General features: G+C 39.3%; 1 protein-coding gene across 3 annotated transcripts in view; it reads left to right on the forward strand.

The window, feature by feature from the left end:
* DUSP16 (dual specificity phosphatase 16) overlaps positions 1-14784 on the forward strand; it is a 63255-nt gene that overhangs the window by 31360 nt on the left and 17111 nt on the right. For all 3 annotated transcript variants that reach the window (XM_086885892.1, XM_086885894.1, XM_086885893.1), the window contains 2 exons: positions 3062-3656; positions 4796-4934. In XM_086885892.1, the coding sequence (XP_086742018.1) occupies positions 3426-3656; positions 4796-4934 (370 nt within the window). In that variant the 5' untranslated portion in view covers positions 3062-3425. The remainder of the gene's footprint in view (positions 1-3061; positions 3657-4795; positions 4935-14784) is intronic.

The following is a 14784-nucleotide window of genomic DNA, read 5'->3' on the forward strand; positions in this document are numbered from 1 at the left end:
ACAGTTGAGATGGGGACAGGAATCCCTGAGGTGAGAGATCCTGTAGTTCTGTGGCAGCATTAAACATACATGTAAACTTCAGTAATCCACTGTTGTTTGTATGCAAGATAATAGGAGGATTCTTGGTTTGGTTCTTTAAACAATAAGAAAAGGCTGTAAAGGTACTAGGGAAGTGTGGAACAGATCTTTTTCATTTCAAAGTGAGTTAAATGTTGAATTTTCTGTTTTAAAAGTGCTAGTATTGCAGTCTCTCTAGAAGAAGGAAGCAGCCATGCAGTGTTCCCAGTGGGTACATGAATCACTATTCTCATGGCTCAGTTACGGATCACTTTTCATAATCTTGCTTTCAGCACGGAGCACCCTGTGGCTAGGATGGCTTCCTGGCTTTAAGGTCAGCAGCATAATGGCCTGTCTGGGACAAAGCATTATATGACATTGTTTTACAAGACACTATAATACCATTGATGTCTAAGTCACAAGTAGAAAGGGAACAGTCAATAATTTGAATTTTATCTGTTTCCAAATGCATTAGAAATTAAACACATATCTCAATACCTCATAGAAGCTGAATGATAAGAGCAGTCATGAGGAAGGGGATGAATGCTCAGAGTAAGCAAGAGGCTTCCAGTTCTTCTTGTTTAGATAGGTCCCAGGGAAGAGTTATAAACTCTGATAGTTCCAGAAACAGACAGAATTAAAAGAAAAACCTGTACTTCATAAAATTGTTGTTTCTCCCCTGTACCATTGAGAAGTTCCTGTCAAAATAAGTCTTCAATTGGAATAACCCGAGGTGACATTACTGTTAAATTTATTGCTTTCAAGCCATGGGCAGAATTCTTTCAAGGTACTTGGTATGTTAAGGTAATAGGGCTATTTAAAAGCATTCTTGACTGAAGCCCACTTGCCATATGTTCTTTACATGTTCTTTACCCTGTAATCAGATATGACTGGTTCAAGTTCTTCACAAGAATCTTCTGAAACAAACTTCTGTTGTATGAAAGTGAAGGCTGAGACAGCAAACAGTAAGCTTTTAGAAGAAGCATACCCAAACTGAAAGTTGCAAATTAAAGATTAAGTATTTCTAACAGCATCTGTTTTAGACTTCTGTACTTTCTCAGCTGCTTTATTTTCCCATTATGACTTGGACTTTAAGTCAGCAATTTATCCATCAAAACAAACTGTCTAGTTCATGAACAAACTGTCTAGCTTACAAAGGAGCTGGAGCCAATTCCCACTAGAGCCAGTGGAAGAGTTTTCATTGAGTTCAGTGGATTTGGTATCTGGCAACCTTTGTTGTGAATAAAAGAGAACCAAAATTTGTGACAGGACATGTTAAGAGAAATTTTTAAAATTCCAGAATAGTGTTTTCCTGAAGGGGGAAAAATTGACATAACTGTCAAGATTCCTTCCCCCTCTTGCAAAATGTCATTTTGATAATCAGTTTTCTTTTGATACCTTCCTGAGACTAGTGTATAATGACTGCTCTTTGAGGGGGAGCACACATGCCAACTGGGTTCTTTAAACATTTAATGAAAACTTAGTATAGTATATTTTCCAATATTTTTACTGTCGTTTAGAGCAATATGCATTTCACTGCTATGTGCTTCCATTTATCTGGGCAAGCTCAACAGCTCTGTCAGAAGAGCACTAAATCAGGACAAATGGAAAATCGCTTTTTGTCAGCCTAACATCTGTTTACGTGGAAGCTGGTGTTTTTCTTCTATTGCCACCTGAAACTCATGAATCAACTTCCACTTTCCTATTTTGGGTTGTTAAGGTGAAGTTTGTACTTTTTGCAGAATTTATTTTGCTTAAGATTGTGTAAATGTAGATTTGTGCAATATATCTAAAGAGTAAAACATCTTCAGATCTGGGATTTCCCACTGCCAAATGCAACTGGCCTGTTGATATAACAGGACATTTAATATAAATATATCGATAGTTTGAAGTCATTACTTCTCTTGCAATTAAGGTAAATAACAAACATACATTTCAAATGGAAACAACAAGTCAACTATAAAATCTAAGTTCAAATGTGAGCTAAATCCCTGAAGGACACAGTCCCATGGTGGCTCTTTTCTGAGGAGTGTTCCTACAAGCACTTGTCCTATCTGAACGTGTTTTGGGAGACTCTGGGGAGTCTCCCAAGGGCAACTGTGAGGCAGTGGTACAAAGTGGTACAAAGAAGGGGTTAAAGGTGTTGAGAATTTATTGCTCTGCTGCTGCTGCTCTTTGTTGATGTTGCTCTCTCAGTTGATGTTGCTCAGATGCTGTCAGAATCTAATTTTAGAGAAGTATAGTTTATTTCAGAGATTACTTAGCATGGATGCTGGGAGTTACACACCTCACATAAACATCAAACACATCCAGGAAGAACAGAAGAGTGCTCACTGCTTTACCTTCCAGTAGTGGGAGACCTCATCCATCTCTAGTGATTAATTCAAATAAAGTACTTGTGTCCTGATGTGGCATCTTGTCCTGGTTTCTATTCAAGCATTTGCTTTAGAGAGGTGGATGTAAATTTGGTCCTTTCTTTTGTGTAGTTTCAGTTCCCCAACTTGCAGTGCTGTTTTGTGAAATATTTTCCAAGTCATTAAATGTTAAAAATGTTTAATGTTTAAAACGTTTAAGTGTTTTAAAAACAAATTTTACTTCTTATTAAGTGGTGCAGTGCTAAAATGCATTTAAATAGTTCTAGTTCTGCTATTGAAAGGAATACCATTATTTAGGGCAGTATCTCTTAATTATATTCTAACAATGTCTTGTGAAGAGGCAGAGCTAGTGGCAACAAAAGTCTGCAATTAAGGCAGGGTATGTTGCCTGAAATACAAGGTAATTGTCCAGGCAAGATTGTTGGAATGGATTCAGAGCCTGTAGTTGCCAATGCTCTCTCTAGGTGTTTGGCACATCCAGCAGAGAGGAGAACTCCTCAGGAATGTGTTCATTACATGCTATGGCCCACTGTACAGCTAAGCCTCAGAGCTGAATGTTTTGTTCTGCAAAGTTTCATGGCCTCATCTGATTTGTGTTTTTTGTGTTTTTCATCTTCCCCTTCGTACAGGCTCTCAGTCTGGTGTAAAGCTGATGGGTGGGAGCAAAGGTAAAGAATGATGTAATGCAGCAGCACCCAGAAAGCATCTTTTGTGTGAATTTTGAAATGGCTACTCCGTAGTCATCTCCTGATGAATCAGACGTGAGGGGCTTCTTTGTGGAGCCAACCATTTGAACATCAACTGGAAGCAGGAGGAGACATTCAGTCCAAGAGCTCTCTCTGAAAATGTATTTAACTTTTCTTTTGCCAGTCACTACCAGCATGACCTCATACACTTCTAGTACAATGGTGTGGCTAAGCCTTTGAGTACACAGCCATTACATCATCGCAGCAAATTAGAGAGGGAGGTGGGGAAAGAGGCCTTGTTGTTGTCATGGCCGGTGAGATGATCAGGACCCAACTCATTGTCACCGAGAAGTTGGTGGCTTTGCTGGAGAGCGGGACACAGAAGTTGCTGCTGATTGATAGCCGCCCCTTTGTGGAATACAACACCTCCCACATCCTGGATGCCATCAACATCAACTGCTCCAAGCTCATGAAGCGCAGGCTGCAGCAGGACAAAATTTTGATCACAGAGCTCATTCAGCATTCAGCAAAACACAAGGTAAAGTCATTTTCCTCTTATTCCTTGTATTTGATTAAAGAGGTGGATGGAAAACAACTTGTAATATTTTTTCCTTATGTATTTCGTTAAACAAAACCCAATAAGATTAAAGGACTGAGTTTAGCTGAGATGTTGCCTGATCAAAGAGAGTATTGGTTACTATTGAGTTTATCATTGGGACTCTTTGTAGAATCAGTGACAGAGGTAAGGGGAGGGATTTAGAAATTACTCAGAAAAAGTGTTCTCAGGGTTCTTGTGTGTCTTGCAAAGCAGTTTCTTAAATGTATACAATTAAGGCAGGAAACATTCTCTCCTAAGATTTGAAGGATTCTTGGGGTTCTGTGGTGTTTGGGCTTGCTTAGCAAGTGGTCATTTGTTTGCAAAGAAACTGCCTCTCTGTCAGTCCTGGCTCCTACTTGCTGTTTAAAGGACTTTTCATGGGGGCAATTTGATGAATTTTGGTGTTCGGTTTTTTTTTTGTTTATTTGGGAGGAGGGGTGTGGTTTTCTCTAAATAGTGTTATCAGTGAAAAGAAAATGGCTATGCTGTTTAAAATTAATGTGGGGGGTGGTATTGTTTGGGGGTTTTTTTTATCCATTGATATTTGTTTCACATGTTTTGGGTACAAAAATAATCTACTGCGTTCTTGCTTTGACATGCTAAAAATGAAGCTTTTTATTTTTATTATCTAAAGGGTATTTTTTATATAAAGTTGTCCAGGTAACCAAAATGTATGTGGCTTAGAGGCAGTTTAGGGTCTCTTTTCTGTTTATGTATAAAACCCTCAGAAGCAGAAAGTGAGGCAGGGCCACCATCTAAAAAGCTCAGTTTTTAAACAAATCCACCAGCCTAGCTGAAGGTAGAGCATTTCACAAGTGATATAAAATTACCAAATGATAGAAATTTGTGGAGTGGGCTTCAACTTGCAGCAAATAATCAATTTACAAACTCTCCAGGGATTTAAATCTGAGAGGTTTATTAAGTATGTAAAAAACTTGTTTAATGAACAGGTGCATAAGAAATCTATATATCTGAACTGTTGTTATAGCAAATATGCGGGAAGCCTGATGGAGGTGATAATGTGGTGCTTTTAATCATCTTCCTCCTTCCTGTTTTACTCTGAGTTCCTTGTGTTTCAGATTGAAATTGACTGCAAGCAGGAAGTGGTGGTGTATGACCAAAGCTCTAAAGATGTGACCTCTCTCTCATCTGACTGCTTTCTTACTGTGCTCCTGGGCAAACTGGAGAAGAATTTCAGCTCTGTGTATCTGCTTTCAGGTAAGATGTAACAAAAGAAACCCCTTTCAGGTGACACGTACCAAAAGACCTCTGAAACACTTGAATAAAGAGAAGAAAGGAAATGCTGTTGGTATAGCAGACCTGTACAATTTTGCAAGTGCTGGTATAAACTTCAGTTATGGCAGAGACTTTTCTGTAGTTCTTTTTACATACAGTGACACTCATAATACATGCAGTGCTTAGAAATTGCATCTTACGGGGGATATATTACACATATTCCGTGTAAATGGAAATGGAACAATGCAGAGGTTTTTAGATGCATATGTCCTCTCCTTTAGGGTCAAAAAATAGTAAAATAAATGGGCTTCCCTGGTTTAAGTATTGCACGTGGTAGGAAGAAAACCTCTTCCTTACTGAATTGGTAATTACTAAAATAAGAACAAAGGAAATTATGTCCCAGAGTTATGGAGATTAGTTTGTGTGACATTTTAAACTTCAGCTCATTAAGTGGTAGCACTTTTCCTTCACCCTCTTTTTTTTTTTCTGTTTTTTATTTTAAATCCCAGGTCAAAGCACCTATAGAAATTCAATTCCTTATAATACAGGATTTACTGGTCTCAGTGTGTGCTTGCGTCATTATTTCTGTCATGGAACAGTAGACAGTGTTCATAAGAAGGAGGAAGGAGGGGTGTGAAGTAGATCCAAGGCTGAAAGAAGAGGGAATGATGAATTTCAATAAGAAATGCATTGCAGTGACAGTGATCTAATGAGGCATACACCTAGTGTCTGAGAAATGCTGAAACACAGGGACTGAGTAATGGCGAGAAAGGAAATAACTCCAGAGACATGCTTCCTCTTAGCAACAGTATCTCACTACAGTTTATAGTGACTTCAGGTGACAGTGAGAGGTTGTGGTACAGAGAGAACTTTTCTCAACTTGTTTTGAAGGTGATTACAGAGAAAGTGAATAATTTCTGTGCTTGGACATGAGTTTGGTGCTCACGTGAGCTTTACTTACAGTAAACCAAGTGGGTTTTGCTTTGGCTAGGGTTGGTGATTTTGTTTTCTTTGCTGTCTAGGTCAGAATTACACCTGTAGGTGATGGACTACAGTATTAGATTAAGTAACTTTTCTTACATATGAGCCACCAAAAATTGTGTGGTGTGTAGGCACAGTAAATGCTTAATGCAAAAGTGCTGAAATAGGTGGTTAATACTCTCTTAAACTGAAAATTGTTATTTGAAAAATAAGCCAGTCTAGAAACAGTTTGTATCTCCTCAGAAATCCTTTTATTTGAATTCCCAGCTCTGCTCAGCTGTCCTGAGGGTTTTTTAAATAACCTGAAGAAGATTACAGTTCCAGGCAGGAATCAGACTATCCTCAACTTCATTTCCATGATAGAAACAGCTCTCTTGCAACTGAGAGTTAGACCTCATGGGAGGGAGTTGATGAGGAGGGGCCAAGCACAGGAAAGTACCATGAACTTCTCTTCCTTACACTGTTCCTAACTTGTGTGAGACATGGCTTTGATCTTCTGTCTCATCTGCTGGACCCTCTGAAAGAAATGCTCAGTCTCCACTCTCAGATTTGCCTGTGGCTCTCCTAGGAATGGACAGGACCAGGAAGGGGGTGTTCCCAGCTCCCCAGTGCATCATCTGGGCAATCACCTGTTGCATGTACCATAATGACACTGGGAGAAATGGTTTTGTTCTCTTTTCATTTCCAGCATGTGGTTGTTGTCTGTTCAAAAAAAAAAAAAAAAATTAAAAAGTTACCTAAACCACAAGCAAGAAGGTAGTGCACATAAGCTGTGGTGAACTTAGCCACACACAGCTGGTAAGAGTGAGTTTGGGAATTTAATGTGCCAAAATCTTCCTTATAAAAATCAGGACTTTTATTTTAGTGTGTCAAATGGCAAAAATCAGGTTTGAGAATTTCCTCTTACATTTGTTTACATATCTAGGATGGGGCTATTTATGAATGCAGAAACAACTGATGGCTTTAAAACCAGTGAAAAAGGAGGATAAGAAAAAAATGGAAATATAAGGGAATTATCTACTGCTGATCTGTTAAGTGCTTTGTTCATGTGCTTATTTTTTTGTATCTGTTAAAAATCTAGCTTCTCAATGCACACACAAGAAACCTTTTAGGATGTGGGGTGAAGGAGAATTGGGTAGATTCAGTCATTCAGAAAGCTCCTTGGAGTTAATTGATATGTGGCTGTAGGATGCTAGATAAAATATGTTGTGTCAGCAAGCTGATGACGAGCTCATAAATGTTTATGGCCCATAATGAAGGCAGGGGTCAGTGTACTGTGTAAAAAGGAAAACCTTTGGACTTAGTTTTCCCTATGCCACTAAATCTGGTTTATTTAAAATAGTGACCTTAAACATTGTGGGGTAGGAAAATATTTTTTGTTGGGATAGAATAAGGGGCAATTAACGAATATCTGAAATTCCTGCCTCTGTTCATGTTGAAACCCCCCATTACTGAGCACTCAGTGAGGTGTTTTTTTATTTAGGTTGTGTATAAAGGTGTGCTCTGCCCTAGAGGTTGTTCTTCATTGAAGTAACTGGTGTAAAGACCTCAAAGGAACCCTTACCAATTAGTTTAAGATCTTGATATAACCTCACAAAAATATTTATAATCTGGTGAGGAATGTTTTCAGGAATTAAATATTCCATTTGATTCTTAATTTTTAACAGTGCACAAAATACTGAAATGTGGACAAAAAGGGCTTAATTCTATTCCCATCATGACATCTACTCCTCTGAGTTAAGTAAGATTTAAACACAGGGATGTCACTTGATTCCTTCTCATATGTTGAGAAATGGATTTACTTGCAGTGGAGTCCTTTTCCTACTTAATAATATTATGATTTTCCTGCTTGCTCTCCAGAAACAGTTAGGAGAGACTAGTGATTTTTGCTTGAATGATCATTATTAAGGCAGTAAACATCAAGAGTCTTGATGAAATTCTATTTCACTATGTGAATGGAAGCATTCATATTCTACTTAAATACTTGTTCTCCCCTGCTTTTAATCTGGTTTAGTTCTGCTTATGCAAGCACAGATGTCTTCGTGACAGTTACCTTTCAAATGTTTCCTGTGAAGAAGGTGAAGCACAGCTTTTTATTTTGTGTTGATTTTTTAAATGTTTTTTAAAATTTTTTTTTGTGTTCAGAACAATTTATCTAAACAGAAGGCTTTCTGAAAAACAGGAAAAAAACCAAAACAAAACCTTTCTCTTTATACAAACTGTCATTAAAAATTGTGATAGCCTAACACTGAAACACTGTATGCCTCCCTCTCAAAACAATGGTTGGTGGGGAGTTGCTTTCTAATCTCTTGCTACCCTTCTGCCTATGAAAAATACCAGTAGTAATGTGATGTAGTGGATTCTCCCTTCACTAGAGCTCTCTGACAAACTCCCACAGAGCACAAAGGAGTAATAAGGAGAAATAAATAAATAAGTTATTGTGGTTTTTTGGGGTCATATGCAGTGGACATTGAAAGGCATCCTAGGCAGAATGAGTTCTGTGAGATGGGACAAAGGTCCTGGAAACAAAGCAGTGAGTGATTACCCAGGGAATGTAACAAAAGGAATGTTTTTGCTGAAACTTCCCAATTCCTTATTTCCCCCTGACCTGTCCCTCACCTGACAAGGTGTGTGTATCAAATGGAACACTTGCATGGAGGATCCAAGGAGAAGGAAGGAAGTCAGGAACTCTTCTTCTGTCTACCTTACCCTGCCATTAATTTTAGAAATATTTGAAACTGGAAGCCCATTTAAAGAAATCTTTAGTGTAAAAATACTGAAGTATCTCTGGGGTACATTCACCATTGTGTTGTCTTACTTGCCTAAAGAAAAGCTAGATAAGAAAAGCCCAGTGCTTTCTCCCTGCTTTATCTTCACAAGAAATATTCCTTGTGGCAGGGGAGTGGGAAATCTGAAGAATATTCTCTTGTTGGTAGAGCTGGTCCTTTCCATGTCCTGAAGGGACCAGGGCTGTGAGACAGGGCTTTATTCCCAGTTTCTGCAGTCCCCTATGTCAAGTAAGGGGGTACCATATGGCTTAGTGTGGACTGAAGACGGCCCAAGGTTTGATAATGTCCTGGCAAACATCATAACACCTTTTAACATTTGGATTTGGAGCTTTATAACTTTCGGTTATAAAGTGTTCTGACTGTTTCCTACATATAAGTCTTTGCAAAGTGCCTCAGCACACCCTAAAATGGTGGTGTCATCAATTAAAATAATCAGGTTATCTGCAAATTGAAGTAAGTAGAGTGAGAATAAGGTGTTAAATATCCTGCCAGCGTTTGGAGGAGGAGACATTGTTGCACAATGATGCCAGCTTTCCTGATACTCTGACCAGTTGATTCCATTAGAAGGAAGCCTCTACAGAGAGAGGTAAAAACCTTGCTGAGGGAGTGAAATATTCCCCAAGTGGTCCCATAACACATGGAATACAGCCAGTGGGGAGGAGTTTACAGTTGGTGAGAAAGAGATGAGAGTGACAGAGAAGCTTAGCTCTGAATCACCCCCTTTAAAAGTCTCCCCCTCCATTAATTTTTAAGAGAGCTCAGGAAAGCTAGTACCCTTGGCTACAGCCAGGCCTCTGTGAATATCCTCCCACCCTCTGTACTTAAAATGCAATTTTCAGTGTTCATTTAGTGCCATAATTGTTTTAAGCACTTGAAGAACGGAAGTAGGGTTTATTACTTTCATATGTGTATCCACTTGTTGTCTTTTGAGAGAGAGCAAAGTTTGACTAGAGTAGAGCTCACATACCATTTCTCAAACCCAAGAATAACTTGTTAAGTTTGCTTTTGTTTTGAATACCTCTGGACGCTTCAGAAATTTAATTGACTGAAATTATGGTGAAGGTTTTTTGGTTTTTTTCCCCTTAAAGGCAGAAAGGGCGAGTGTGGGTGTCCACTCTGCTCTTTGTGCTTGTCGTGCCACTTGGAATATGGCACTTGGGTGGGATGGGAAGCTTGACCCCCTTCTCACACATCTCCCCTTCCTTGTTTACTTAACCTGCCTATTAACCTTGTCTTACCAGGCAGAAACCCTCAAGGGCAAAGAACTTCCCTTGCTACTGTGCTTGTAAAACACCTGGAATAATGGGGGCACTTTCTGAATGCCACTGGAATAAAAACACCCCTGGCTTTCCCAAACTGTGAAAGCTTGGATCCTGTGGAAGGACTCCCTGTGGCTGAGGAGGGGGGGATAGGAATGGGATGGGAGCCCTCACAACAGGGCGCTCCAGCCTAAGCTTATGTAATGGAAAATGGCATGGGTCCCTGCAGAGCGGAGCTGGAATGCAGGAATTGTAATGGCCTGTGGAGGTCTGCAGCTCGTTTTAAACAGAGTGGAAACATTGCAGTTGCATAAAACTTGTGAGTCAGAAAGCTTACAGCTTTCCTTCCTTACCGCAAGGGAAAAAATCTATACTGCAGCTTTTAGATAAACACGTTAATGTTCAACGGGAATGCGACTGGGAAAGAGCATGAAGAGCCTCTGAGGTAAAGCAAACATAAAACTTTGGGGGTTGTATATTTTGTCTTTGCTATAGTGCAAAGTTTGATTTATTTTTTTTAGCCTAGTTTTCGGTAATGTTACCTTACCGGCTTGGCACTAATCAGTGTTTACAGTAACAAATTCTAAATTGCTCTTTAAAAGAGGAAAAAAAAGCCCCAAAAGCTAAATATGAGTTACTCCACTGCATACCTTTGGTGAATACAGGCGATTGGTGAGGCTGACATAGAATCATGGGGCCTAAATATTATGTTTTAGAGGTAGTTGCAAATTTCCCTACTTTTTTATTCTTTATTTCCTCTAAAAGGGAAAATTAAATGGAAAAGGAAAAAATAAAAGGATAGCAATATTCCTTTTAAAAAGGGATAGGAATATAATATTTATTAGTATGTGGTTGTATAAAATTATGAATAATTAGTGCCCTTAATGAAGAAGCAAATTCTGGATTTAATAAAGGTGGAATTGTCTGTTAAATCCACAAGCTTCCAAGTCTCCTGCTTGCAATACTGTCCTAGTACATGCATGTAGTCTTTGGTTTTCTGACTCATCACTTGGGTCTCAGACCTTTTCCACTCCCTGCTTTAAAATAATGGGTTTTGATGCTGAATTAACACTGATGGACTGGCAGACAATTAGGTCTTCTGGGAAAAGCAGGGAAGTAGCTTCTAGTCTGTTTTCAAGAATTCATTGAAGGAAACCAATTTCTCCCTTTGGCTTTTTCAGAACAGTCAGAATCCAAAGCAGGGGGGAAAGGAGCAGTATCTGAGTTGAATGGCACTTCAGAAATATGCCAAAGCTTGCTCTGTTACTGGTGTGCCTTGTTTGTGGTCTTTATCAGCAGACTCCATGTAAAGAAAGAACACATCCACTGTCTCTTACATCTCCATCAGGAGCACCAGACAGGCTCTTTCTGTGTCCTGGGTGAGGCACATGGAGCTGCAGGGATGTTGTGTTAAACACTTTCTAGGCTTTTCTTAGTCTGGAGTTTTAGGGAAGCCAAGCTCTTAGGAGTTGCCATGTTGTCTGTCCCTGCTGTCACTCAAAAAAGATGTTTCAAAAGCTCATTGGTCAGCTTCAAAAAGGCTTGTCAAAAGGAATAATTAAATGAAAAAAATAGAGGAACACCTCTTGTGAGGTGTATGAAAGGAGCACTGGTACAGTGCAGAGCCTCAAATTAGTGTCTCTCCCTGAAGAGCTGAGCTGGGAGTGGATTTGCTGGTGTGACCAAGCAGCTCAGGTAGCTCAGGCTGGAAGTTCACAAGGATCTGCTGTGAGATGGGAACAAGTGGCAGGTGGGATTCCTTGGTTCTGCAGACCCTCAGTTACTTGGATGGAAAACATGTTTATGTTGCCTGAAAGTGGAAAGCCGCTCTTTCTGGTCTTTGGTGTCCATTAGTGGGAGAAGGTGACAGAGACTTTCATCCTGGTTACCACCTCTTCTCCTGCTGAATCTCCTCTCCCATCTGCTTTGGCCACACTGCCAGACTCTGGGGCTCAGAAGCAATTGCTGGGGTTCTCCATTGAACTGTAGCTGGCCAGGCTCACTGCAAACATGAACATCTATTTTTTCACCTTTCTTTCATTCCAAGTTAGGTTTCATGGCTGTATTTACAAAAAAAAAAATAGTATAAAATCCTCATGGCACAAATGCACTGTCAGCTTGTTTCTACATTTTTAACTGTTAGGATTTGTGTATGCATGGAGCTCTCACCTTTGTAGGAGTTGTCTCCGTACTTTGACAGAAAAAACAAGTCACACTTAATGATAAGGTCCCCTATTTTCATCTTTCCCTTTCCTTGCAGAGCTGTGAGGAAACACAGAGTTGCACCACAGCTGTTGCTCTTCAGTTTCACACCCAAACTTAACCCACCTTGTCTCTGAAGCAAGGCCAGATCTCTGTTCCTTTCTGTGCTTTGTCAGTATGCACATGCCCAATTAGCAAGAGCAGCTCTCTGTAGGTGATTAAGGATAAAAATTGTGACGTACGTCTCAGCAGATACTTGAGGATGAAAAGGAACTACAGAATTGGCTGTTTCAACAGTAATGTTATGAGCAACTATAAAGAGATATTATCTCCTGATTGATTTTTTTTCCTACATGTTAGAAATATGTGTAAGTTGAGAGATAGGATGGATGTATGAGGGAGCATCTGTGGTTTGTGGTGTGAATGAAGAATGATGCTCACATTTTGAAAACTGATTTTTTTAAGTAACTGATGCTTCTGTTTAATGTTCTTGCTCTTCCCTGGGCCAAATCAGTAACTAGTATGTTCCCCTGTGAATTTGTCTTTTTTAATTATGGTCACATCTTTGAATGGTTTGACATCCCATTGAAGAAAATAAAAAGACCAGGAGAAAGAAGAGAAACCAGTGTAATATGGAATAAACATAAGAACCATCCAGCTGTCCTGTTATGATGTCATTTAACTGGAAAGGTTTTATTCAACATTAGATAAAAACAATGAAATATGATCTGCACTTCACAACTTTGTACTAAGTGTTCAAATCAAGGCCTTTGGGCTTAGCATCTTTAGCATCTTAGATCTTTAATTTGCAAATCTGCAGGCGGGTTTGCAGAGCTCTGTCCCTAATCGCCCCAGGGCAGCTGGCATCGCTGGAATGCTCCTGCTCTGTTTCCACAGAACACAGAAATGAGCTGCTGTAACTGATTGTGCTTCTCAGGAGTCAATCCTCTGGATTAATTTATGGTTTGTGTTTAGTGGTAGTTAAACTAAGTAATTATAAGGATCTGGATTGATTCCATTCTATCACTGAAAGGAAGCACTTCCCAAATCGACAATACTTCTCTCTCATTTGTTGCCTCCTGATCCCATATTCTTTCCCTGCCTCTTCCAGTTTCTAGCAAAGTTAATTGGGATTTCTGTTTATATAAGGACTTAGGCAGTGAATCTATAGGGAGGAATAATTTTACTGCAGAATTTTGCTGAAACTTTTTTCATCCATTCTGGGTTTGGCCCTGTTTTGTTTCCTGAGTTGCCTGAGAAGGGAACTCATTTTTGACATTTTTGATACCAAGATTCCCTTAGAGATCATACCTTCATGATCCCAGCTGTAGTTAAGGAAGCCTTGATCAAAGGGAAGTCTGTAGTCACCACTTGGGAGAACCATAGCAACAGGGCAATCAAGAAACTCAATGGATCTTGCCAGATTTCTGCTAATGGATGTGGAGGCTTGTAAGCAAGAAACACTTTACTGTAAGGACTGGGAGGCGTTGGGTTGTCTGCCACACACAAGGGCTGCAAAACCAGAGAGCTTTTGGCACCTTGACATGGTTTTGTAGAGACATCCTGTTGAATGTCAAGAGAGCTGTTTCAGCTCAGCTTACCACTAAGAATACAGAAAACCTGTGTGGTTCAGAGCTACTGAGGAGTGAATATTTTGGAGTTATTTGTCAGTCATCTATTTCCAAGGCCCAGTGACATTTATCAAAGAATTTAGTGAAACTCTATTAACCCAGTAGCTCTGTTAATGATCTGTGGATTTTTGCTTTCCTCTCCCCCATAGTTTCAACATGCTCTTGTGATTGATTTATGATTCACATGAGGTTGGAGCAGTGGTGGGAGAAAGGGTGTTATTTAGAAACTAGCTCCAGAAGAAAAGTATATTTTCTCTAATTAAAAAAAACTGCACAGTGCTGCCAATGGCCCTGTTCCAACTGTGGTAGGTAACAAGATTTAAAGAAAAAAAAAATGTCTTCTTGCAAAGGTCATCCCCAAATTATGGAATTTGAAACAAAACCTGTCCCATTTTTCTTTTTTCTGTTCTGCATTCCTACCTGTAGACTAAATTAATTTTCTAAGTGTGTAAGGTTTGTTTTTTGAAAACTGCTTCATTTACATCTGAACTGTACAAGTGGTCCGAGTGCTTAAAATACTTTCCTCATAAGAGGCTCCTCATGTAGTCTGGTCATACAGTTCAGCTTTGGGAACTCTGGGGAGCCACCATCTGTGTTAGAGAACAGAGATATCTGAAGATATCTTTTTCTTTTTCATCTTTTGGCACTGAGGGCTTTTTAAAATAGATTTCCTTATATATTTTAAAAATGCATATATTTTGTAAGTTAGTGCAAGCAAATAGTGATGAGTTCTTTTGAACAGAAATGAGTGTCATAATGCCCTGACAGCTCAGTGATCATACATGTGGATGCTGTTGTTCCAGACCCATGATAGTTTGTGACACTTAAAGGAATTAGTACTTAAACAGGATGTATATGTTATGTGTATTTTCTTGGTTTGGGATTTACTTGTTTGTGGACTTTTTAAAGCAATTTTTCCACATTCACTGACCTATAATGGGTTTTCCATATTGGGAAGTGCCATAAATCA

This window comes from Cyanistes caeruleus, chromosome 4 (genome assembly GCF_971803275.1).
Source record: "Cyanistes caeruleus chromosome 4, bCyaCae1.hap1.1, whole genome shotgun sequence".
NCBI classification, from domain to species: Eukaryota; Metazoa; Chordata; class Aves; order Passeriformes; family Paridae; genus Cyanistes; species Cyanistes caeruleus.